Source organism: Cannabis sativa, chromosome 4 (assembly GCF_029168945.1).
Source record: "Cannabis sativa cultivar Pink pepper isolate KNU-18-1 chromosome 4, ASM2916894v1, whole genome shotgun sequence".
Classification (NCBI taxonomy): Eukaryota; Viridiplantae; Streptophyta; class Magnoliopsida; order Rosales; family Cannabaceae; genus Cannabis; species Cannabis sativa.
In genome coordinates this window covers 81,510,433-81,537,111 of record NC_083604.1, presented here as the reverse complement: position 1 = coordinate 81,537,111, position 26,679 = coordinate 81,510,433, and the positions used below count along the sequence as shown (strand labels likewise).

General features: G+C 33.8%; 4 protein-coding genes, 1 long non-coding RNA gene and 2 pseudogenes across 5 annotated transcripts; 6 read left to right on the top strand and 1 right to left on the bottom strand.

Moving 5' to 3' along the window:
• Positions 1-963: 963 nt before the first annotated feature.
• Positions 964-1,335, top strand: LOC133036583 (uncharacterized). Its single transcript, XM_061113095.1, has one exon. The coding sequence runs from the start codon at positions 1,032-1,034 to the stop codon at positions 1,236-1,238; it is 207 nt and encodes a 68-aa protein (XP_060969078.1). The 5' UTR covers positions 964-1,031; the 3' UTR covers positions 1,239-1,335.
• A 1,902-nt stretch (positions 1,336-3,237) lies between these two features.
• On the top strand, positions 3,238-11,972 carry LOC133037511 (small ribosomal subunit protein uS11m-like). Its single transcript, XM_061115010.1, has 2 exons — positions 3,238-3,454; positions 10,786-11,972. Exon 2 carries the CDS (start codon positions 10,841-10,843, stop codon positions 11,819-11,821), a length of 981 nt encoding a protein of 326 aa, XP_060970993.1. The 5' UTR covers positions 3,238-3,454; positions 10,786-10,840; the 3' UTR covers positions 11,822-11,972.
• Positions 11,973-12,239: 267 nt separating this feature from the next.
• Positions 12,240-15,210, top strand: LOC115712580 (MDIS1-interacting receptor like kinase 2-like). The gene is made up of 2 exons (XM_030640879.2): positions 12,240-14,584; positions 14,701-15,210. Exons 1-2 carry the CDS (start codon positions 12,580-12,582, stop codon positions 15,084-15,086), a joined length of 2,391 nt encoding a protein of 796 aa, XP_030496739.2. The 5' UTR covers positions 12,240-12,579; the 3' UTR covers positions 15,087-15,210.
• A 657-nt stretch (positions 15,211-15,867) lies between these two features.
• Positions 15,868-19,174, top strand: LOC133037199 (MDIS1-interacting receptor like kinase 2-like; annotated as a pseudogene).
• A 23-nt stretch (positions 19,175-19,197) lies between these two features.
• On the top strand, positions 19,198-20,093 carry LOC133037513 (uncharacterized). Its single transcript, XR_009687598.1, has 2 exons — positions 19,198-19,582; positions 19,781-20,093. It is a non-coding gene; the product is annotated as an uncharacterized LOC133037513 (long non-coding RNA).
• Positions 20,094-20,517: 424 nt separating this feature from the next.
• LOC133037509 (MDIS1-interacting receptor like kinase 2-like) lies at positions 20,518-23,664 on the top strand (annotated as a pseudogene).
• A 208-nt stretch (positions 23,665-23,872) lies between these two features.
• LOC115719820 (uncharacterized) lies at positions 23,873-25,396 on the bottom strand. The gene is made up of 2 exons (XM_061114065.1): positions 25,357-25,396; positions 23,873-24,957 (listed from the first exon to the last, which is right to left on the bottom strand). The coding sequence occupies exons 1-2, from the start codon at positions 25,394-25,396 to the stop codon at positions 23,873-23,875; spliced, it is 1,125 nt and encodes a 374-aa protein (XP_060970048.1).
• Positions 25,397-26,679: the final 1,283 nt, after the last annotated feature.

Genomic DNA, 26,679 nt, shown 5'->3' with positions numbered 1-26,679 from the left:
GATAATAGAAACATTTCTTAACTCAAGGTAGAGTTGTTTACATTCAGTAATGATTTGTCCAAACAAAGATAACTATTGAGATTGTTAAATTTAAGGATTTTTGTCTAATTTTAGTAAAAAAAATTCTAACATGGATGAATGTTCAAGAGGTATGATTTAGTACATATCAAAGTTTGAGGGACATGATTTGGTAGATATCAAAGTCTGGGGAGCATGATTTAGTATATATACAATCACTGAAACGAAGAAATTGAATGAAATTAGACAAAAGTCCTTAAATTTAACAATCTCAATAGTTCAGGGGAATTTTTAACGGCCTAAAAAGTTCAGGGGCACAATTTACTACATCTCAAAGTTCAGGGGAAAAATTACTAATTAGTCTTTTTCAGAAACGAAAGTGATATTTATGTAAAGCCCATTCCAAATGTGATAACAGAAAGGATATTTATACAACCCCAAAGCCTATTATGACGATACCCTTTCTTCTTCGTTCTCTCTCCCAGTCTAACTCGATCGCTTTCTCACTAAACCCTAGAAATATTATCAACAACCTGATCGCTGATCGGACATCGGAGCGGAGGCATTTCACTCTCAGGTACTATCGATTCTCTTTCTCTCTCTCTATTTTGTTGTTGGATATGATTTAGCCATTATTTATCAAATTCTATTTATTGAATATTATTTTTGGATTAGGAATTATTAAGAAAATATTTGTTTGTGAATAAACTAAGAATTATTTTAATTTTAAATATAGCTTCTCAAAATTGTTTTTATAATTAATTTTAGTTTTAATTTTGTAATTGTTAATAAACAACACAACGACTAATTAGTAAAAATAAAAACGACTTATTATTTCAAACGAGTGAAAATTTTAGACTCACACACAACGACTTATTAATTCATTTCATTGCTTGCTCTAGGTTTATTACAGTCTGTCGAAATCGCAAGAGTCAAGCTACTTTGGCCACAGGACTGTTGAAGAAGGCAGGGGCTGAGGCTACTCTATAGTTTACTTAATCACAAGAAGCTTGATGGCTGGAATTTCAGGATTCGCGAGCCTTGGACCTAAGACCAAGAACTTTGTAGTTGCCGGTGGATTGACATCATTCGTCTTTGGGGTATATTTCTACACAATGAGGGCTGTGGGAGGTACAGATGAGTCGCAAGTGGCCATAGATAAGTTTGAGGATCAGAAGAACAAGAAAGAGGCTGAACCAAATTTGCCATCTAAAGCTTAATAACATGTTTAATTGTACTTCGTTTGTTGTCTAAAACGGAAATAAGATTTTTCTCGATACTCTTTCTTTACAATAAGCTTTTTTTGCTGGCGTAATATGTAATATTTCTTCATTAAATGTCTAATAACACTACAGAAAGTTTGTTCACTTACATGCCAAGCACATATTATTTTTAACCTTGAACGTTGGTAAAGAGAGATTTCAAAGTTCAAACGCAGTGAGTTTTATCAGGTTTGGATTTTAGATGGTTTATTTCTTATTTGGAACAAGGTTACTATACTCAAACTAGTGAAAATATAAAGACTTATTAAGAGTATATAAATCAGAGTCTGAAAACAATGGGAGGGTTAATGAAAGGTGTGTTCATAATAATGATCAATCTAACAATGGGAGGGTCTTTTGTAAACAAGATAAATCACAACTATTCCATTTCTAAAAAATTTTAGTAAATAACATATTACAAATATTAATTCCGATTATTTTTCATTTATTTTGTTACATTTCTCCATTAATTTATTCCAATTCTGATTACTGATTACTGTATAGTTAATGTGCCATAAAGTACTTAAAACGACACTTTTTTTTTTCCTTTCGTTGAAAAACACAAATTATTTATTTATTTACATTTTTACTAAAAACAATAATGTAAACGTACATCAACATGCAACCAATTAAGAGTTTATTAGACCATATTTAATATTTTTAAGCATATTCGCATTCAATTTAATTATATATTAATTGATAAATTTTACTATTTGATCTTATTCAATTTAATATTTTTAAGCATACCCATTATATGCCTTAAGTTAATTTAAATTATATGTTAAACTTAAGTGGAAGATGAAAGTATATTGGGCAATCCACTCATTAAATTAAGTATATTTTAATGAAATATAATTTGAGGATAGTTTTGAGTAATGGATTAAAAAAAAAGGGTATATTGAGAAATACCTCTTTTATTTATTAATTAACCAAAACTACCTCTACTTTTATATTTAATTGAAACATACCTCTTTTTATATGTATTATACCCAAAATACCCTGATATAAGGGAGTCACATGGAGAGTATATTGAGGTGACAGGGGTAAAATCGGTAAAGTGTTAAAAAAAAGGTAAAAATGATAGATTTTAAAAAATAAGATAACAATAAAAGAGGTTAATATAAAAAAGGTATAGAGTCTAATTTTCTCAAAAAAAAAAAAAAGTATTTCTAAACTTATCCATTTGTGGGCCTTAAGTATTTGAGTTAGCCCAATTAGGCCCAATTAGAATAGTACACCCATAACGTGATATTATTAGGGTTCAATACAGAGCTTCTCTCTCCATACTTCGCTCTCCGTTACTCTCCATCGGCACCGATCGGAGATGAGGGATTCCGTTTGCTAATAGGCCGTTCAGTTGTCCAAATCGGCTTCATTATCATCTCAGCTTCACTCACAGGTATGACTTTGAGAAAAAATGGTTTCTTGTAGCTTTCATCTATTTCTTCAAAGATTTCATTTTTCCATTTTCATAATCTTTTGATTTCTCGCCTTTCTGTATTTTTTTTTCCTATGGTGTAATCTTGTTTATGAATCAATGCATGTGTTTTGTTCTGATCAGTGAAAAATAAGCATTAGTTTGGTTTTGAAATGTGCTAATAATACACTGATTTGATTCTTTAAATATGTAAGGGTTGTTTATCTGAAATAGGGGTGAACATTCAAACCGCAAAACCGACACCGACCAGTAAACCGACTGTTAAAAAACCGAGAAAATGGCGCCACGTCATAACCGAAACCGTTTAAAAAAAAACCGACCACACCGCTGTAACTGGCGGTCGGTTACGGTTTGGCCAATAAGTTGGCGGTTATAACCGTAACCGACCATTTATTTCACATTCCTTTACAACATATTATATCTTCAATATATATATTATATAATATTAATATATAGTAAAGGTTTTCATTTATAATTATATATATATATAAAAATAGTTTAACTTTTTTCTTTGTCAGGAGGAATCTTTTCCTTTTTTCAAAAATATTACTTTATTTATATTATTATTATATATCACACATTCACATCACTCACTCCACCCACCCACGCACCTCACTCACTCAATATTTATCTCTCTATTAGGTTACCACTTACCACAAACCAAAAGAAAGAAAAAGAAAAGAGAGCAGCCAGAGGAGGAGCGGCAGCGGCTGGACGCTGGAGTGGGAAGAAACTGGTATGTGATCTCTTTAATTTTAAGGATTTTTAGTTTGAGGAACGAGTTGTTTTGCCATTTATATGTTCTTTTTTCTATTTTATTCTGCAATGGTAGTTTACAAACACTCTGTCGTGATGGGTTTGTTCTTAAATTTTTTTAGTTCTCTATGTACAATCTAATCCTCTCTTCCTCATTTTTTTAAAATTAATTCTGTAATACATAATTAAGCTGATGAACTTTGAGAGAGGCAGAGGATGTGAGAGATTTGCTAGGCTGTAATGACCTCAATTGTTGAAATGGGACAATATCACACATATATATTAATATTTAGTTGTAATATTGAAAAGTTGGGGTAATTTATTAGTTTCATTGTATTGTTAATGAAGCTGCTAATTTGAAATTCTTGATTCAAATCCAAGCATGCATTCATTTTCAGTTAGGACAATATATAAATGTATTTATAAAATTGTTGATAGCCTTTTTTTTTGGGGTATAGTGTATTTTAGATTTACATAGACATGATTGAAAAGATATAATCAGATTTGAGTTTGCATTCCTAGCTACTCTCTGAATTTTAGTACGAGGCATATGCATAAGCTATTTAATTTGCTAATGTATAATCTGTCTTTGCATAATTTATGTATAATATCGGCCTATACATAGGGTGATTTCACAAATTAGAAATGTTATTACTTTGATAATTACTTATATTTTTTAAGGGGATAATTTCATTGTCTCTGATCTTCAAGATTAATAGACAATAATGTCTGCTAATTGCCAGATTCTGAAATTTATTTCAGATTCTATTCGAGAGCTTCTTAGATTGACATTTACATGAAATTGTTGCACACTGTGTGAGCATCTTTATGTATGAGTATGCAATTGTTCACTCAGTATGTATTTTATCTTTTTTTCTTTGTGGGAAATTTTGTGTTGAAAGCACAGTAATCTGGGTCATCAGCGAACGCCTCATAGCTAACAAACTGTACAACACAACACATTATTAATCATAACTAATTCTGCTCGCTATTAGTATTTGAGTATATTAGTTAGTTCATGAGAAGTGGAGTGTATTTTCTCCTGCAAATTTAAGAATGAATTCTACTAAAATGTTCAATTCCTTGAAATCCGACACCTACGTTTGTTTAAATGTTTTTTTTTTATTTGTTTATTTTTGTTAAGATGTGAAATTGTGAATGGTATTTGAGTTAGCCCAATTAGGCCCAATTAGAATAGTAGACCCATAACTTAGGGTTCGATGTCTGAGCTTACTCTCTCCATACTTCGCTCTCCGTTACTCTCCATCGCACCGATCGGAGATGAGGGATTCCGTTTGCTAATAGGCCGTTCAGTGGTCCAAATCGGCTTCATTATCATCTCAGCTTCACTCACAGGTATGAGTTTGAGAAACAATGGTTTCTTGTAGCTTTCATCTATTTCTTCAAAGATTTCATTTTTCCATTTTCATAATCTTTTGATTTCTCGCCTTTCTGTATTTTTTTTCCTATGGTGTAATCTTGTTTATGAATCAATGCCTGTGTTTTATTCTGATCAGTGAAAAATAAGCATTAGTTTGGTTTTGAAATGTGCTAATAATACACTGATTTGATTCTTTAAATATGTAAGGGTTGTTTATCTGAAATTTATTTCAGATTCTATTCGAGAGCTTCTTAGATTGACATTTACATGAAATTGTTGCACACTGTGTGAGCATCTTTATGTATGAGTATGCAATTGTTCACTCAGTATGTATTTTATCTTTTTTTCTTTGTGGGAAATTTTGTGTTGAAAGCACAGAAATCTGTTTTAGATAGCCTTATTATGTCTTTGTTCATTTCTACTGAGTTTGTTGGATAAGTTGATAGATATGAAATCTAGAGACTAAATCTTCATTAATATTAAAGACATTATAGTTACAAAGTTCCAATTTTTAGTCTTTTAGAGATACTTGAAGATCTCCCAAAAGAGAGTTCATCTCTTCCCAAATAGAGGAATAATCAACCACCCTTAATCACTAGGCTCACTCAACTAAACCTGGGTCATCAGAGAACCACTCAACTCATAACTAACAAACTGTACAACACAACACATTATTAATCATAAGTAATTCTGTTCTTGCTATTAGTATTTGAGTATATTATTTAGTTCATGAGAAGTTGAGTGTATTTTCTCCTGCAAATTTAAGAATGAATTCTACTAAAATGTTCAATTCCTTGAAATCCAACATCTAATAATAAATTATTCTTTAAAGTATATGTTTTATTTAATAAAAATTCCTGTTATATCTAATAATAAATTTTATGATTTTGGTTATATTATTATTTTTAATATTAACATTTCTATTATAATTTTTCAAAGGCTAATTAGTAATTTTTCTCCTTAAATTTTGACATGTACTAAATCGTGCTCCCTGAACTTTCTTGGCCGTTAAAAATTCTCCCGAACTATTGAGATTGTTAAATTTAAGGACTTTTGTCTAATTTTAGTAAAAAAATTCTAACATGGATGAATGTTCAAGAGGCATGATTTAGTACATATCAAAGTTTGAGGGACATGATTTGGTAGATATCAAAGTCTGGGGAGCATGATTTAGTATATATACAATCACTGAAACAGTAAAATTGAATGAAATTAACAATCTCAATAGTTCAGGGGGAATTTTTAACGGCCAAAAAAGTTCAGGGGCACAATTTACTACATCTCAAAGTTCAGGAGAAAAATTACTAATTAGTCTTTTTCAGAAACAAAAGTGATATTTATGTAAAGCCCATCCCAAATGTGATAACAGAAAGGATATTTATACAACCCCAAAGCCTATTATGATGATACCGTTTCTTCTTGGTTCTCTCTCCCAGTCTAACTCGATCGCTTTCTCACTAAACCCTAGAAATATTATCAACAACCTGATCGCTGATCGGACATCGGAGCGGAGGCGTTTCACTCTCAGGTACCGATTTTGAGTTTTGAAATCGATTCTCTTTCTCTCTCTCTATTTTGTTGTTGGATATGATTTAGCCATTATCTATCAAATTCTATTTATTGAATATTACTTTTAGATTAGGAATTATTAAGAAAATATTTGTTTGTGAATAAACTAAGAATTATTTTAATTTTAAATATAGCTTCTCAAAATTCTTTTTATAATTAATTTTAGTTTTAATTTTGTAATTGTTAATAAACAACACAACGACTAATTAGTAAAAATAAAAACGACTTATTAATTCAAACAAGTGAAAATTTTAGACTCACACACAACGACTTATTAATTCATTTCATTGCTCGCTCTAGGCTTACAACATACCGTCAAAATCGCAAGAGCGTTAGTTACTTTGGCCACAGGACTGTTGAAGAAGGCAGGGGCTGAGGCTACTCTATAGTTTACTTAATCACAAGAAGCTTGATGACTGGAATTTCAGGATTCGCGAGCCTTGGACCTAAGACCAAGAACTTTGTAGTTGCCGGTGGATTGACATCATTCGTCTTTGGGGTATATTTCTACACAATGAGGGCTGTGGGAGGTACAGATGAGCTGCAAGTGGCCATAGATAAGTTTGAGGATCAGAAGAACAAGAAAGAGGCTGAACCAAATTTGCCATCAAAAGCTTAATAACATGTTTAATTGTACTTCGTTTGTTGTCTAAAACGGAAATAAGATTTTTTTCGATACTCTTTCTTTACAATAAGCTTTTTTTGCTGGCGTAATATGTAATATTTCTTCATTAAATGTCTAACACTACAGAAATTTTGTTCACTTACATGCCAAGCACATATTATTTTTAACCTTGAACGTTGGTAAAGAGAGATTTCAAAGTTCAAATGCGAAGAGTTTTATCAGGTTTGGATTTTAGATGGTTTATTTCTTATTTGGAACAAGGTTACTATACTCAAACTAGTGAAAATATAAAGACTTATTAAGAGTATATAAATCAGAGTCTGAAAACAATGGGAGGGTTAATGAAAGGTGTGTTCATAATAATGATCAATCTAACAATGGGAGGGTCTTTTGTAAACAAGATAAATCACAACTATTCTATTTCTAAAAAATTTTAGTAAATAACATATTACAAATATTAATTCTGATTATTTTTCATTTATTTTGTTACATTTCTCCATTAATTTATTCCGATTCTAATTACTGATTACTGTATAGTTAACGTGCCATAAAGTACTTAAAACGACACTTTTTTTTTCCTTTCGTTGAAAAACACAAATTATTTATTTATTTATATTTTTACTAAAAACAATAATGTAAACGTACATCAACATGCAACCAATTAAGAGTTTATTAGACCATATTTAATATTTTTAAGCATATTCAGATTCAATTTAATTATATATTAATTGATAAATTTTACTATTTGATCTTATTTAATTTAATATTTTTAAGCATACCCATTATATGCCTTAAATTAATTTAAATTATATGTTAAACTTAAGTGGAAGATGAAAGTATATTGGGCAATCCACTCATAAAATTAAGTATATTTTAATGAAATATAATTTGAGGATAGTTTTGAGTAATGGATTAAAAAAAAAAAAAGATATATTGAGAAATACCTCTTTTATTTATCAATTAACCAAAACTACCTCTACTTTTATATTTAATTGAAACATACCTCTTTTTATATGTATTGTACCCAAAATACTTTGATATAAGGGAGTCACATGGAGAGTATATTGAGGTGACAGGGGTAAAATCGGTAAAGTGTTTAAAAAAAGAGGTAAAAATGATAGATTTTAAAAAATAGGGTAAAAATAAAAGAGGACAATATAAAAAAAGTATAGAGTCTAATTTTCTCAAAAAAAAAAAAAACAAAAAAAAAAGTATTTATCAACTTATCCCATTTGTGGGCCTTTAGTATTTGAGTTAGCCCAATTAGGCCCAATTAGAATAGTACACCCATAACGTGATATTATTAGTAGGGCTGTACAGAAATTTTCGTAAACCGCCCAACCCGAATAACCCGACTAAACCAAACCGACAAAACCGAAAAAAAATACAAACCGACATAACTTGACAAAATTCTAAACCGCCCAATCTGTAAATTGGGCGGGTTGAATTTTGACCCAAACCGCCCAATGAACCCGCCCAAACCGACTTAACCCGATTTTCAATTTTTTTTTTTTTTATATATATATTATACAATATATAATATATATTAAAAAAAACCTAAACCCTAAATTTTAGTCCCTCAGCCCGCCTCTCTCTCTCTCACTCGTTACTCTCTCAGCCCGCCTCTCTCACTCTCTCACTCGTTACTCTCTCTCTCTCACTCGTGCGGTCGCCGTTCAAGCCTTCAAGGGCTTCATCTTCTCAGCCCGATCTCAGCCCGCCGTTCAAGCTTCATCAACGCCGAAGCTCGGAAGTACCAGTGACCACGGCAGAGTTCGAAAGTACCCCAACGCCAGCCGATTTAGCCTATTAGACACCCCACTTTCTCAATCAGGTAATCAGAATGACACACTCATGTTCTTAAGAATTTTCTATACATGTTTATATTAAATGTATATTATTTACATATATTTGATAGTTCTGAAGGGTAAGAATAAGAAATGCTAGAAAAGTACTCTGTTAATTTAAGTTGAATATGAGAATGAAGAGATGAAAATCCTCCAAGAAAAGTACCACAAAATGCAATAATAGGCCACTCAATTCTGGCTATTCATATTTAGATAAATCTTTAATGGTATGAATTCTTCTAGAACTGGCCTTATTGGCCCTTGGTTTGCTCTATACGTTTGTAGTTGTTGCCTTGAAGCTTCCACAGCTATAATATTACCAAATTTATCATGAGAAGATGAAAAGTTTCATATATATATAAATATATCCAGATTATTCGAACCTTCCATTTCATTATAAATTAGTTACTGTAATCATATTATAAGAATTTTCTCTAATTAGAAGAGTGAAGTGATACATATTTATATAGATATGTTTAGTTGAATCTGAAAAAAAAAAAAAACATCCTAATTCGGTTTGGGCGGGTTAACCCGCCCAAACCGTCGGTCGGGTACAGAAATTTTTTTTTTTAAATTGGGCAGTTTGCATGCAGAATTTTATAACCCAATCTTTATGTCGGGTTGGAAAATATATAGTATAAACCGACTAAACCGACCGATGTACAGCCCTAATTATTAGGGTTCAATACAGAGCTTCTCTCTCCATACTTCGCTCTCCGTTACTCTCCATCGGCACCGATCGGAGATGAGGGATTCCGTTTGCGAATAGGCCGTTCAGTTGTCCAAATCGGCTTCATTATCATCTCAGCTTCACTCACAGGTATGAGTTTGAGAAACAATGGTTTCTTGTAGCTTTCATCTATTTCTTCAAAGATTTCATTTTTCCATTTTCATAATCTTTTGATTTCTCGCCTTTCTGTATTTTTTTTCCTATGGTGTAATCTTGTTTATGAATCAATGCCTGTGTTTTGTTCTGATCAGTGAAAAATAAGCATTAGTTTGGTTTTGAAATGTGCTAATAATACACTGATTTGATTCTTTAAATATGTAAGGGTTGTTTATCTGAAATTTATTTCAGATTCTATTCGAGAGCTTCTTAGATTGACATTTACATGAAATTGCTGCAAACTGTGTGAGCATCTTTATGTATGAGTATGCAATTGTTCACTCAGTATGTATTTTATCTTTTTTTCTTTGTGGGAAATTTTGTGTTGAAAGCACAGAAATCTGTTTTAGATAGCCTTATTATGTCTGTGTTCATTTCTACTGAGTTTGTTGGATAAGTTGATAGATATGAAATCTAGAGACTAAATCTTCATTAATATTAAAGACATTATAGTTACAAAGTTCCAATTTTTAGTCTTTTAGAGATACTTGAAGATCTCCCAAAAGAGAGTTCATCTCTTCCAAAATAGAGGAATAATCAGCTACCCTTAATTACTAGGCTCACTCAACTAAACCTGGGTCATCAGAGAACCACTCATAACTAACAAACTGTACAACACAACACATTATTAATCATAACTAATTCTGTTCTTGCTATTAGTATTTGAGTATACTAGTTAGTTCATGAGAAGTGGAGTGTATTTTCTCCTGCAAATTTAAGAATGAATTCTACTAAAATGTTCAATTCCTTGAAATCCGACACCTACGTTTGTTTAAATGTTTTTTTTTATTTGTTTATTTTTGTTAAGATGTGAAATTGTGAATGGGATAATGAATTATGACACAGTATTAGTAGAGAGATTTGTTACTCTGATTTCTGGATATAAGTTTACCAACCATTCTATGTGAGTAAACATTCTGAAATTTAGTTTGATGGAATAAGCTAGATGAAGAACTGTTAATGGAGGTGAAATTTGAGTGATTAAATATTGTTGGTTTTACAGGTCCCCAAGAGAAGAGAGTTCCTTAGGAAGTTCAAAATCTGTTGACGACATTGCAATGAGAAAGATTGCACACCATGTTTGTGGACTTTCTACTAGCTCAAATTTGAGCTCTAGTATTATGCATAACAAGGGTGTCTCTGCTCCATATGCTTTGATGAGTTTCCTTTCTTCCATACATTCTGGAAGTACAAAAGAAATCGAGAACAGAGATAATCCCATGAACTTTGTAAGGGGTATTATAGAACAAGATGAAAGAAACCCAAGTGGTTTTATGCCGCAAAATGATAGAAACCCAAGGGGTTTTATGCCGCAAAATGAAAGGAGCTCCTTCCCAAGGAGTTCCTTCCCAAGGAGTTTCATACCACAAGACGATAGAAACCAAAGGGGTTTTACACAACGAGATGAAAGAAACCCCATGAACTTTGTAAGGGGTATTTTACAACAAGATGAAAGAAATTTGTTCGGGGGTTCTCGCTTTCCTCGATACAATCTTGAGCATGATGCTGATTTTGTCCACATAAAGTTGATGCGCAACAATACATTTGTTACAGTTACAGATTCAAAGGGAAACAAAAAGATGGGAGCTTCAGCTGGATCTTTGCCCGAAATGAAAGGAGGAGCAAAGCAGTCTCGGTATGCTGCTGAAGCAACTGCAGAGCACGTAGGAAGAATGTCGAAAAATATGGGATTAAAATCAGTTGTGATGAAGGTGAAAGGGTTTACTTTCTTTAAAAAGAAAAAGCAAGCAATTATAAGCTGGAGAGAAGGGTTTACTAATTCAAGAGGGGATCAGAATCCAATAGTATACCTTGAGGATACAACTCGGCGTCCCCATAATGGCTGCCGGCTCCCCAAAAGCGGCGTACTTAGTACTAACAAAGCTGGTTGGTTATTGAACTTTATTTCACTTGGGAATCACAGTCCTTTTCTCATATCATTTTATATTTTTGTAAGAGTTCAAACCAAAAAACACAAAATAAAAATAGATGCAAAGGGTAATGGCCTTTTAAGAATACCTTCTGCTTTGGACTACTAGTTCGGTTGTGATCTTTATTTAGTTCTTTCTTAATACCTTTTTGTTTTCATTGATACTGATTTGTTGTGGCTGAAATTTGTGGAACTTTCTTTGGGTTACAATCAATGATTTTGAATGTTATACAAAAATAATGAATAGTTGTCTTTCTCTATTGGATTTTCATGCTTTGGTTTATTGTCTATCTTTGTTGTTCTTAAACTCTTCAAGTGCACCCACCTTGTTGAAGATACATAAGATTATTTATGTTATTTTTTTATTAGTACATTTAAATTTTGGCCAAAAGTCTCTCAGTTCGATACGTTCCAAGTCATGATCAAGTGGCTGACATGCTCACTAAACCACTATCCAAGGACAGATTTCTGTATTTGAAGTCCAAACTGAAAATGGCAGAAACCCCTTTTCGTTTGAGGGGGATGTTAACACACTTCAAGTCTGTTAGTTAGTTATTTCTGTTAGTTTTCTGTTAGTTAGTTAGTGGTTATCAACTGTTTTCTGTTATGAGCTAATTGCTCTGTTTTTGTATCTGTATATATACTCTCTTCTTCAGTTGAATACAGTGAGCTTTCTTTGCATTCTCTTTCTCTCTTTTCTTTCCTGCTTTCACTCTCTACAGTTACATCCCACCAGAAATTGAAAATCTACAACTCTTGTCAACTTTTGATGTAAGCAACAACCAATTATCAGGAGTGTTGTCATCTAACATTTCCAGACTGAGTAACTTGGAGAGCTTAAGTGTTTTCACCAATAATTTCACTGGTATGATTCCTTCAGAGATTGGAAACTTGAAGAAACTTAAAAGATTGGATCTTTCTAAGAACCATCTCACTGGTCCAATTCCAACCTCTCTATGGAACCTAAGAAATCTCATCTTTGTGCGAATTTTCGAAAATAATCTTTTTGGAACCATTCCTCAAGAGATTGGAAATCTAAAACTTTTGTCAACTTTTGATGCAAGAACCAACCAACTATCAGGAGAGTTGCCAGTTAATATTTCCAGTCTTAGTAACTTGGAGGTGTTCTCTGTTCATACCAATAATTTCTCTGGGACAATCCCTAGAGACTTTGGGAAAAATAATCCTAATTTGAAGATCGTTATGTTTGGAATCAACAATTTCTTTGGACAGTTGCCACAAGATTTGTGTAGCGGCTTCAATCTAGAGTATTTGGGTGTAAATAACAACAGATTTACTGGGCAACTGCCCAAGTGCCTGAGAAACTGCACAAAATTAAGAAGAGTAAGGCTTGATGGAAATCGATTCAAAGGTGACATAACCAATGCATTTGGTGTTCACCCACGCCTTATTTCCATGTTCTTAAACAACAACCAATTCATTGGTCATGTTTCAAGTACATGGGGACAATGTCAGAATCTCACCAGATTACAGTTGGGTCAAAATAAAATCTTTGGAAGGATCCCTTCAGAACTCGGGAGTTTGACAAAGTTGAAAGTTTTGAGCTTAGATTCCAACGCGTTGAGTGGGGAAATTCCAACTCAATTAGGAAATCTAAAAGTTTTGTACCAGCTTAATCTCAGCAATAATCATTTGACAGGCAAAATCCCTACAAGCTTATCAGGTTTGAGTGAGCTAGAGGTTCTTGATTTTTCAGCAAACAATTTATCAGGTGAAATACCACACTGGTTAGGTAATTATAAAGGATTGGTGAGCTTAAACCTCAGTCATAATATGCTAACTAGTGAGATACCAACAGAGCTTGGAAATTTGGTGTCTTTGCAACATGTATTGGATCTCAGTAGCAATTTACTCATTGGAAAGATTTCCTCAAGCCTCTCAAGGCTTACAAAGTTGGAAATTCTCAACATATCTCATAACCACTTGTCAGGTAATATTCCACACACATTTTCCAACCTAATAAGTATAAGTTACATCGATTTTTCATTCAACAACTTGACGGGTTCAATCCCAACTGGAGGAATTTTCCAAAATGCAAGAACAAATGCTTATTATTATGGAAATGTTGGTCTATGTGGAAACTCTACAGGACTTAAGCCATGCAAAACTCATACCAGCAGAAGTAAAAGTGCTCTAATTTTAATTATTAGTCTCGTTTGTGGCCTAGTTTTTGTTACTACCATTGTAATCGCTCTCATATTGTGCCATAAATTCAAAGTGTTAGATAAACAAAGGAAAACTTCTAACCAAAATGACACTCGCCAATCATTGATGATATGGGAGAAGGAAGCAAAATTCACTTTTGGAGAAATTGTAGAGGCAACAGAAAACTTTGATGACAAGTATTGCATTGGGAAAGGAGGCTTTGGCACTGTTTACAAGGCTATATTGAGATCACATGAGTTGGTTCTTGCAGTTAAGCGGTTACACATGTCAGACACGAGTGATATTCCAGAAGTTAGTCGCATAAGTTTCGAAAATGAGATTCAAACTCTAACAGAAGTCCGACATCGAAACATCATAAAGCTTTATGGATTTTGTTCAAGAAACAATGGTTTATACTTGGTGTATAAGTATGCAAACAAGGGTAGTCTTGCCAAAGTATTATACGATTCAACAGATCTTGATTGGGATTCAAGGGTGAAAATAGTTCAAGGATTGGCTCATGCAATCTCATACTTACACCATGAATGTTCTCCACCAATTATTCATCGTGACGTGTCCTTAAACAATGTACTACTTGGCTCTGATTTTGTTCCCATATTGTCAGATTTTGGCATTGCACGTTTGTTGATCCCTAACTTGTCCATTTGGACAACTGTGGCTGGATCGTATGGCTACATGGCGCCAGGTATTACTATTTTAATTATTATTAATTAAGCATTTCTATTAGGCACGAGTAGTGTTCCCAACATCATCATGGTACTAGACAATACTTGTGACCTTATATATATTTTTTGTCTACAGAGCTAGCTTTAACCATGCGTGTGACAGAGAAATGTGATGTCTACAGTTTTGGAGTAGTAGCTTTAGAAATTATGATGGGAAAACACCCGGGAGAACTGTTGGAATCTTTATCATCAGCTCGTTCGAAAACATTATTATTAGAGAATATACTATTGAAAGATGTGTTAGATCAACGGTTGTTACCTCCTAGTACTGGGCGATTATCAATGGATGTGGTGTTAATAGTGAGCTTGGCATTGTCATGTACTAGAAGTAGACCAGAGTTACGTCCCACCATGCATTTGATTTCACAAGAATTGTCAACAAAGAGTGCTCGGGCTTCCATCATCTCTGAGCCATTCGAAACCATTACAATTGAGAAGCTTGCTGCACCTCTTTATGATTAGTAGTAGTAAGAGTAAATATTTATTTAACTAATGAGAATTACTCATGACTTGTATGATGTAACATTATGAGCCAATACATTTGCACATTAATTGCTTAGCAAAAATAAGAGAAACATCTCTCAACTCAGCCAGTAATTGTTTACCATCATTAAAATTACTATCAACCCTCCATTAAGAGGAATTGAAATTAAGAAAATTTGAGATTGCTCTTAAAAAAACTTAAAGATTGGACCCACACAAACATCAAATTTCCACTAAAACTATACAAAACATTATTTTGGTTTCATAATCTAACTCATATTGACTACAACTCAATTTGCAAAAAAAAAAAAAAAACTCATATTTTTCATGTCTAGTTTAGTATATTAAATTAGTCTAAAGAAAGAAAAATGGTAATATTAATGAAAACGATGGAAACAATAGTTTACTGAATTATCATTTTCATTCAACAAGTCAATATGCGTAAAAGAAACTCATGATCATGAATGCTAAAGATATTGTTATTATGCACAATATTCCACTCTCTTATAGCTTGTATAATTTATTGATACTAATGCCAATTTGTATTTGAGCTTTAAGCATAATTTTCTAGATTAAATAAATACAGTTCTCAAAATGATCAAACTTTCTAAGACAACAAAAACTAATTTCCTAGAAATTAAAAATAAAGAAAGTTGAAAGATTCAAACTTCAAAACCTCAAATCAGTATGTCATTTTCACTAAGAAAATTTTCTTGGCTGAATTGAATACATGTTTTGGAAAGTTGAAAACAGTTTTCTTCTCTATTGACTTTTAAGAGTGAAGAATATGACACTAAATTCTCTTTGCCATTATAAAAGAGTGAATAAAATAACCCAATTTTATTCAGATCAAGCTTTAGAAACAGATCAATCAACACCATGAAAAGAGTTTCACAAACTCATTTCTCTGTTCTTCTTCTTATTCTTCTTATTTTTGTTTGGCTTCCATTGAAGATTGCTTCTTCACCAAGAACACAAGCAGAGGCTCTCATAACATGGAGGAACAGCTTGGTGTTGGAACCATCTTCTATGGATTCATGGGACAGCAACAACATCAACAATCTTTGCAACTGGACTAATGTTGTCTGTGACGGTTCCATAGGAGAAGTCTCTCAAATAGACCTCTCCAACATGGACCTCAATGGAACATTGGACAAGTTCAACTTCTCTCCATTCCTTAACATCACCGTCTTCAACCTCAACAACAACAAACTCGCTGGCTTGATACCAACAACCATTGGTAATCTCACCAACCTCACTTTGTTGGACTTGAGTGAAAATTATTTTGAAGGAGAAATTCCAATGGAGATAAGTCAATTCTCAGAGCTTCAATATCTTAGTTTGGACAACAATTATCTTGAGGGTCCAATTCCTTTCCAGCTTAGCAATTTAAAAAAGGTATGGTACTTATCACTTGGAGCAAACTATTTGGAAAATTCAGATTGGTCTAAATTTTCAAGCATGCCTTCCTTAACCTACCTTGATCTTTATAAGAACCACTTTAGTTCAACATTCCCAGGCTTCGTATCAAAGTGTAGGAACTTGACCTTCCTTGACTTGTCTGAAAACAGTTGGACTGGGTCAATTCCACAATCTGTATTTTCCAATCTTGTCAAACTCGAATCTTTCAATCTCACAGATAACAAATTTGTGGGACATTTGTCATCTAATATTTTGAAACTTTCTAAGCTCAAACACCTTCATTTACACACAAATTTCCTCAAAGGTAAAATTCCTAGTGGAATTGGTCTCCTACATGATCTTGAGGTTCTTGAACTACATGAAAATTCCTTTGGTGGGAGTATTCCTTCTTTTATTGGCCAACTCAAAAATCTATTACATCTTAAAACTTTGGATCTTTCTTATAATAATCTCACGGGTCCAATTCCAACTTCTCTATGCAACCTCAAAAGCCTCATCTTCTTTTATGTAAATAACAACAATTTCACTGGTTCAATTCCTTTAGAGATTGGAAACTTGAAGAAACTTAAAATACTAGATCTTTCTAAGAACCATCTCACGGGTCCAATTCCAATCTCATTATGCAACCTCAAAAACCTAATCACTTTTTATGCAGATACCAACCAACTATCAGGAGTATTGCCAGTTAATATTTCAAGGTTGCGTAACTTGGAGGAGTTAGCTATTTTTACTAATAATTTCACTGGTTCAATTCCTTCAGAGATTGGAAACTTGAAGAAACTTAAAAGTTTGGATTTTTCTGCAAACCATCTCACGGGTCCAATTCCAACCTCAGTATGGAACCTCAAAAGCCTTACCTCTTTTTATGTAAATACCAACCAATTATCAGGAACGTTGCCAGTTAATATTTCAAGGTTGAGTAACTTGGAGGACTTATTTGCCTTTACCAATAATTTCATAGGTTCAATTCCTTCAGAGATTGGAAACCTGAAGAAACTTATGAGAATAGATATTTCTGAGAACCAACTCACAGGTTCCATTCCAACCTCTTTATGGAACCTCAAAAACCTCACTGTATTACATTGTTTTGACAACAATCTAGTTGGAACCATCCCGCCAGAGATTGGAAATCTAGAATTCCTCACAAGTTTTGATGTCGACACCAATCAACTATCAGGAGAGTTACCAGTTAATATTTCCAAACTTATTAACTTGAAGGTGTTCAATGTTCTTGGCAATAATTTCACTGGGGAAATAGATAGAGACTTTGGGAAAAACAATCCTCATTTGAACTTCGTCGGGTTTGCTGACAACAATTTCGTTGGAAAACTACCACAAAATTTGTGTAGCGGGTTCAATCTAGAGTATTTGGGTGTACATAACAACAACTTTACAGGACCATTGCCCAAGTGCCTGAAAAACTGCACCAAATTAAATAGAGTAAGGCTTGATGGGAATCGATTCACAGGCAACATCACCAATGCTTTTGGTGTTCACCCACATCTTGATTCCATTTTCTTAAACAACAACCAATTCATCGGCCACATCTTAAGTACGTGGGGACAATGCCAAAATCTCACCACATTACAGATGGGTCATAATAAAATCTCTGGTAAGATTCCACCTGAACTTGGGAATTTGATGAAGTTGCAACTCAGTTGGAAAATCTTAAACTTTTGTACCAGCTTAATCTCAGCAATAATCATTTAACGGAGGAAATCCCTATGAATCTATCAAACTTGAGTGGGTTACAGTATCTTGATTTGTCGACAAACAATTTAGCAGGTAAGATACCATATTGGCTTGGTAACTTTGAAAGTTTACGTAGCTTAAACCTCAGTCACAATATTCTATCAAGTGAAATACCATCAGAGCTTGGTAATTTGGCCTCATTGCATGAAGTATTGGATCTTAGTAGCAATTTACTTGTTGGAGTGATACCCTCGAGCCTATCCAAGCTTACAATGCTAGAAATTTTCAACATCTCCCATAACCACCTCTCAGGTATTATTCCACAATCATTTTCCAACCTAATAAGCATAAGTTACATCGATTTTTCTTACAACAACTTGACGGGTGAGATCCCCATTTTCCAAAATGCTTCAAAAAGTATTTATGATGGAAATCTTGGATTGTGTGGAAAAGCTTCAGGACTTAAACCCTGCAAAATGAAAAGAAATAAAACTAGGACTAATCTTATTTTAGTCATTTGTCTTGTTTGTGCTGGTATAGTAGTGTTTGTTACTGCAATTATAATCACTCTCGTATTGCGTTACAAATTCAAAGTTTTGGATAAGAAAAGGAAAAGTTCTAACCAAAATGACACTCGTCAATCATTGATATGGGAGAAAGAAGCAAAATTCACATTTGGAGAAATTGTAGATGCCACTGAAAACTTTGATGACAAGTATTGCATTGGGAATGGAGGTTTTGGTACTGTTTACAAAGCCATATTGAGATCACATGAGTTAGTTGTTGCGGTTAAGCGGTTGCACTTGTCAGATTCAAGTGATATTTTAGAAGCTAGTCGTATTAGTTTCGAGAATGAGATTCGAACTCTGACAGAAGTTCGACATCGAAACAGTACGACACCTTGGATATTTTGGTGCCTTTTAACATTTGTCTTATTATTTCTGCATGTATGAACATTTTTAAAAGACTTGTTTTATTGTGCAGAGTTGGCTTTGACTATGCGTGTCACTGAAAAGTGTGACGTGTACAGTTTTGGAGTAGTAGCTTTGGAAATTATGATGGGAAAACACCCAAGAGAACTGTTGGAATCTTTATTATCTTCTCAGACAAAAACTTTATCAGATAATATGTTATTGAAAGATGTACTAGACCAACGGTTGTTACCTCCTACCGGGAGATTATCAATGGTTGTGGTGTTAGTAGTGAGCTTGGCATTATCATGTACCAGAAGTAGACCAGAGTCACGACCTACCATGCATTTAGTGGCGCAAGAATTGTCTACTAGGACTCGAGCTTCCATGATCTCTGAGCCATTGAGAACCATTACTATTGAGAAAATTGCTGCAATTCACTATGAGTAGGTACGTATGAGGTTTATGAAAAGTTTTATTAATATAAATAACTTGTTACTCATGCACATGTAGGAAAATGGAAAAATGTGAAAAGATACTTAGTAGCAGTGGTGCTTAGAACTATCTAATGTATTATATTTGTGCAATTAAGTATCGAGTGTCTATCATGATCTAATGTAATAATTGTTTATGGAATATCATCTTTAGGTGATGCTGGGCACCACTAATGCTTAATAACAATACTCAAAAAAATATGGTAATGATGGTGGTTCAATGGTTCAAGCAATTAAAACCTCTCATGAGTTTGAGGTTGAAAGAAGCCAACATTGATCACTTAATAAATGGCGAAGACAGAGAAGCATGCAACTGAGTAGGGAAAGAGTAGTGAAGCCAATATTTAATTTAATGTTATTATTATTATTATGAATGTTGTTTGACTGAGTAATTATGAAGAAATTAATTCATAGCAAATCCAATATTTTATGTTGTAATACTATATCATGTTTCTTGTTTTGAATGATTGCAAATCGAGTTCAATGAAACTTGTGTAGATATACTATTTAATAAAACATGACCACTTTGCAATTTGCAAATAGTTTGGGAACTATTTTTAAAAAGCTAAAAAATATTCATTGGCACATAGATAACTTTACCAATAAGGACAAAATTGATGTCTATACCATATAAGTTTACTATAGGATATACTTAACTTTCCTCTTCATCACATTTTGCATGGTAACTGTAAGCTTATTTTCTCCAAAAAATTAACTGTAATTAGCTGAGGAGGCAATTTCATATCCACATGGGCATGTTTAGCATTTCTCCAACATAGTACTACATCTCATTTATTCCTAAATTGAAAAAACAAAAAAATTGACCTATCATTAGCTTTTGTCATTTTCAGTGTTGAACACAATAATGATAATAATAATAATTTTCTAGAATTTGAATCACCATTATTCATATCAAGCTTTAGAAACTGAAGTAAACAACACCATGAAAATAGTTTCAAGAACTCGTTTCTCTGTTCTTGCTCTTGTTCTTGTTCATATTTTTGTTTGGCTTCCATTAAAGATTACTTGCTCACCAAGAACACAAGCTGAAGCTCTTATAAGATGGAAGGAGAGCTTGATGTTGAAACCATCTTCTCTTGATTCATGGTCCAACAACAACATCATTAATCTTTGCAATTGGACTAATGTTGTATGTGATGGTTCCAATGGAGAAATCTCACAAATAGATCTCTCCAACTTGGAACTCAATGGAACATTGGACAACTTCAACTTCACCTCATTCCTTAACATCACTATCTTCAACCTCAACAACAACAAACTCGCCGGTTCGATCCCAAAAGCCATTGGTAATCTCGCCAAGCTCACTTTGTTGGACTTAAGTGACAATGATTTTGAAGGAGAAATTCCAGTGGAGATAAGCCAATTGTCAGAGCTTCAATATCTCAATCTCTACAACAACTTTCTTAATGGGTCAATTCCTTACCAGCTCACCAATCTACCAAAGATACGGAACTTATCACTTGGATATAATAATTTGGAGAATTCTGAGTGGTCTAATTTTTCAAGCATGCCTTCCTTAACCTACCTTGTTCTTTGTAAGAACCACTTTAATTCAACATTCCCAGGTTTCATATCAAAGTGTAGGAACTTGACCTTCCTTGACTTGTCTAAAAACAATCTCATAGGTCCAATTCCAGTTTCTTTGTGGAACCTCAAAAACCTCATCTTTTTTTATGTAGATAACAACCAACTATCAGGAGAGTTGTCAGTTAATATTTCCATGCTTAGTAACTTGGAGGACTTAGTTGTTTCTAACAATAATTTCACTGGTTCAATTCCTTCAAAGATTGGAAACTTGAAGAAACTCAAAAGATTGGATCTTTCTCGTAACCATCTCATAGGTCCAATTCCAACTTCTCTATGGAACCTCAAAAACCTCATCCATGTGTACCTTTTCAACAACAATCTAGTTGGAATCATCCCACCAGCGATTGGAAATCTAGAATTCCTCACAAATTTTATTGTCGGCACTAATCAACTATCAGGAGAGTTGCCGGTTAATATTTCCAGTCTTAGTAACTTGGAGAAGTTCTCTGTTATTAGCAATAATTTCACTGGGCAAATCCCTAGAGACTTTGGGAAGAATAGTCCTAATTTGAGCATCGTTGTGTTTACAAACAACAGCTTCTTTGGAGAGTTTCCACAAGGTTTGTGTAGTGGGTTTAATCTAGAATATTTGAGTGTAAATAACAACAGCTTTACAGGGCCATTGCCCGAGTGCTTGAGAAATTGCACCAAATTAAAAAGAGTAAGGTTTGATGGGAATCGATTCACAGGCAACATCACTAATGCTTTTGGTGTTCACCCACATCTTGATTCCATTTTCTTAAACAACAACCAATTCATCGGTCATGTTTCAAGTATGTGGGGACAATGCCAAAATCTCACCACATTACAAATGGGTCATAATAAAATTGCTGGTAAGATCCCATCTGAACTTGGGAATTTGATGAAGTTGCAAGTTTTGAACTTGGAGTCCAACAAATTGAATGGGCCAATCCCAAATCAATTGGTAAATCTTAAACTTTTGTACCAGCTTAATCTTAGCAATAATCATTTAACGAAGAAATCCCTATGAGTCTATTAAACTTGAGTGGGCTACAGTATCTTGATTTGTCGACAAACAATTTAGTAGGTAAGATACCAGATTGGCTTGGTAGCTTTGAAAATTTACATAGCTTAAACCTCAGCCACAATGTTCTGTCAAGTGAAATACCACCGTAGCTTGGAAATTTGGGCTCCTTGCATTATGCATTGGATCTTAGCAGCAATTTACTTGTTGGAGAAATACCTTCAAGCCTGTCAAAGCTTACAATGCTAGAAATTCTCGACATCTCTCGTAACCACCTCTCGGTGTAGTATTCCACAATCATTTTCCCACCTAATAAGCATAAGCTACATAAATTTTTCTTACAACAATTTGACAGTCCGATCCCAACCGGACTTGTTTTCCAAAATGCATCAAAATGTGTTTATGATGGAAATCTTGGATTGTGTGGAAAAGCTACGGGACTTAAGCCCTGCAGAATGCAAAAAAACAAAGCTAGCAATGGTAGTCACATTTTAGTCTTTGGTCTTGTTTGTAGCCTAATATTGTTTGTTACTACCATTGTAATCATTCTCATATTTTGTCATGAATCCAAAGTGATGGATAAGAGTAGAAAAGGTGCCAACAATAATGAAATGAACAAGTCATTCATATGGGAGAAGGAAGCAAAATTCACATTTGGAGAAATTGTAGAGGCAATCGAAGACTTTGATGACAAGTACCGTATTGGGAAAGGAGGTTTTGGTATCTGTTTACAAGGCCATATTGAGATCACATGAGCTAATTTTGGCAGTTAAGCGGTTGCACGTGTCAGATTCAAGTGATATTTTAGAAGTTAATCGCATCAGTTTTGAGAATGAGATTCAAACTCTAACCGAAGTCCGACATCGGAACATCATAAAGCTTTATGGGTTCATTTCAAGAAAAAGTGAAATGTACTTGGTGTATCAATATGCAAAAAGAGGTAGTCTTTCTAAAGTATTATATGGCTCAACAAATCTTGATTGGGATTCAAGGGTGGAGATAGTTCAAGGATTGGCCCACGCAATCTCATACTTGCACCACGATTGTTCTCCACCAATTGTCCATCGCGACGTGTCTTTGAACAATGTACTACTTGGCTCAGATTTTGTTCCCATTCTATCAGACTTTGGTATAGCTCAATTGTTGATCCCTGACTCCTCCATTTGGACAAATGTAGCTGGATCCTACGGTTATATGGCCCCAGGTATAAATATTGTACTCGTTACTAAGCATTGTTATTTGGCAAAACTCGAGTTTTATGAATAGTTAGAGGTAGGGGTGTTTATTGGATCACATCCAATATTTTTAGGCCTATTCAGATCCGATCCAATCATATATTGGATGTTAGATTTTATTATCCGATCCGATCCAATTAATTTCGTCATCCAATCGATCCAACATCCATTGGATGTATTTTATATATATTTATTTGTTTAATTTGTGTTTATCTAATATTTTAGACCTAGTATTTTTTGGATCGGATCGAATCCATCCAATATTTTAGATCCAGTATGTATTGGATTGGACTGGATCCATCCAATCTAAGTAAAAAAAAAAAGTAAAACTTTAATGTTAATTTTCATATATACCTATAAATTTGATGTATTTTTTTTTTTTTTGAAGAAAAGCGTACTTATATTAGACTAGAAACGGTTAGACCTCGCGGTCATTACAAAATATAATATCAGGCATAGAGGAAATTGGCACAGAGCCAAACATCTGATGGGAAAATGCCCAATTAGCCACATTATGGGCCATAAAATTACACTGTCTACGAACAAATTGAAAAGTACAACCAATAAAAGAGGTGGAGGTATTTTTACAAAAAGAGACATAGTTATCAAGCTCCCAACAGGACTCCTTCCCATTGAGAGCGTTGATCACCACCCACGAATCACTCTCCACAATAAGGAACTCAATACCACGAGCTTTAGCCTCCTCTATAGCCAAACAGCAAGCCGCCGCTTCCCCACAGAGAGCATTAGAAAAATCCAGTCTTTTTGTAGAAACCCAGATCACCTTGCCGACGTGATCCCTTGCAACCACTGCAGCGCACATGCTATCCATCCCCACTCTAACGTCGCAGTTGAGCTTCAACCAATCCTGTGGGGGTGGACACCAAGATTCCGTCAAGCACCGGGTTGGACAAGGGAGCAAGTAAGCATGATGATCTGCAAAAGAAAAACGAACAGAGTCTATACATTTAAAGATATCCACCGGACTATTATTATGTACCTTTTCATTCCGAGTCCGCCAGATTGTGTCAATGATGATCGAAGCATATAAAAAGGTCTCCTGCTCATTAATTCCTTTGTTTTTGAGATCCCATAAGAACTTAACCCAATCCCACATTCTTATACCAGCGTCACATATAGGGAAGATACCCCAAGGAGATGACCGCCATAGGTGAAAGGCAACATTACAAGAGAGAAATAAATGCTCCATAGTTTCACTTTCTGTTCCGCACAGGGGGCAACTCTCATCCTCAATAGGAAACCTTCTACCTAGCACGGATCGAACTGGGAGAGCCTTGGACAGAATACACCACCAAAGGACCTTGAGTCTCTCTGGAATTTTACTATTCCAAAGCTTGTTCCACATAGAGGGAGCAACCTCTCTAGGGCTCGAACTATCCACAGTCTGGGCCAAATAGGCTGATTTGCAGGAGAACCGACCATTACTTTCCAAGGTCCAGAACCAGCTATCCTTGCCTCGTCCAGCAGGAATACCCTCACAGTCTGGGCCAAATAGGCTGATTTGATGTATAACAATATAAAATCTAATTACTCATCCAAACTAAATGAAAATACTAATTAGTTCGATTGGATGTTGGATCTATTGGATTTTTAGACACCACATCCACTATCTGATCCGATCCAATTGGATATTTAAAAATAACATCCGATCCGATCCGATCACAATTGGATATCCAATGTTTTGCGGTCGGTTGTAATTGGATCGGTCGGTTCTTATTGGATTAGATCGATTTATGCACACCCCTCCCTAGTTAGCGGTGTTTTATGATATTTAACTCGGTTTCACCTAATATTTAATTACAACAATAGAAGTATGATGCCTCGTGATAGTGTTGGGCACTACTGTACCCTTTAACATTTCTCTTACTAATTAGTGCTTACATGAACTTTTATTTTGTTGTACAGAGCTTGCTTTGACCATGCGTGTGACTGAAAAGTGTGATGTGTATAGTTTTGGAGTGGTAGCTTTAGAAATTATGATGGGAAAGCATCCAGGAGAATTATTGGAATCTTTATCATCATCTCAATCGAAAATATCATCAGAGAATATGCTACTGAAAGATATGTTAGATCAACGGCTATTACCTCCTACAGGTAGATTACTAATGGTTGTGGTGTTAGTGGTGAGCTTGGCATTGTCATGTACTAGAAGTAGACCAGAGTCACGACCCACCATGTATTTGGTGGCGCAAGAATTGTCTACCAGGAGTCGGGCTTCCATGATTTCTGTGCCATTGAGAACCATTACTATTGGGAAGCTTTCTACCCTTTACTATCAGTAGTAGAAATAAATAAATATTTTTGAGAAGAAGAAGAATATGAAGAATATTTGCTCTTTATTGCTTGTGAGTAATAATTATATGTATATGATTGAAATAAAATAATATTAATAAACATCCATAATTTGAGAGTCAAGTACATACTCGATCTCTTACATCACATGTTCAAATAAAGATCGTTTCAAAAACCATAACCAATTGTAGTTTCATAAGAAAAAAAATTACAATATACTCTTCTTTTTAAGCGATACAATAGGCATCTTTACTAATAAGTAATGGGAATCAATAGTAAGGTAATCATTCTCTTACATTTGTTTACTTGCATTATTAAAATTAGGAAAGGGAAAAGTTGATTAAATAAGGGAGAACTTCCCCCACCAATTTTGTAAGGAATGTCATTAAGGGTAATAGATTTTTATTATTTTTTATTTTATTTTTTAATATTAAATATATAATGACAATTTTATCCTTTAAAATATGTCTTACAAAATAACTACCATATAATATAGTTTAACTCAAAAAGGCAATTTAGTCAATTTAAGCATTTCGATTATGTTTCCTAATAAAGTAAACAATATAAATTACAACTATTCTAATTCTAAAAATTTTAGTAAACAACATATTACAAATATTGATTCCGATTATTTTTTATTTATTCCGTTACATTTCTCTATTAATTTATTCCAATTCTGATTACGTACTGTATAGTTTACGTGCCATAAAGTACTTAAAACGACACTTTTTTTTTTCCTTTAGTTGAAAACACAAATTATTTATTTATTTACATTTTTACTAAAAACAATGTAAAAACAATAATGTAAACGTACATCAACATGCAACCAATTAAGAGTTTATTATATTTAATATTTTTAAGTATATCTAGAATCAATCTAATTATATATTAATTGTTAAATCTTATTCAATT

Bases quoted from the DNA above. Each gene is read 5' to 3' on its own strand.
- LOC133036583 (XM_061113095.1), top strand. From the start codon at position 1,032: ATGGCTGGAATTTCAGGATTCGCGAGCCTTGGACCTAAGACCAAGAAC.
- LOC133037511 (XM_061115010.1), top strand. From the start codon at position 10,841: ATGAGAAAGATTGCACACCATGTTTGTGGACTTTCTACTAGCTCAAAT.
- LOC115712580 (XM_030640879.2), top strand. From the start codon at position 12,580: ATGATTCCTTCAGAGATTGGAAACTTGAAGAAACTTAAAAGATTGGAT. The intron at 14,585-14,700 runs GTATTACTATTT...TTTTGTCTACAG, and splicing joins GTATGGCTACATGGCGCCAG to AGCTAGCTTTAACCATGCGT.
- LOC115719820 (XM_061114065.1), bottom strand. From the start codon at position 25,396: ATGGTCAAAGCAAGCTCTGTACAACAAAATAAAAGTTCAT. The intron at 24,958-25,356 runs GTAAGCACTAAT...TATTTGGCCCAG, and splicing joins ACAACAAAATAAAAGTTCAT to ACTGTGAGGGTATTCCTGCT.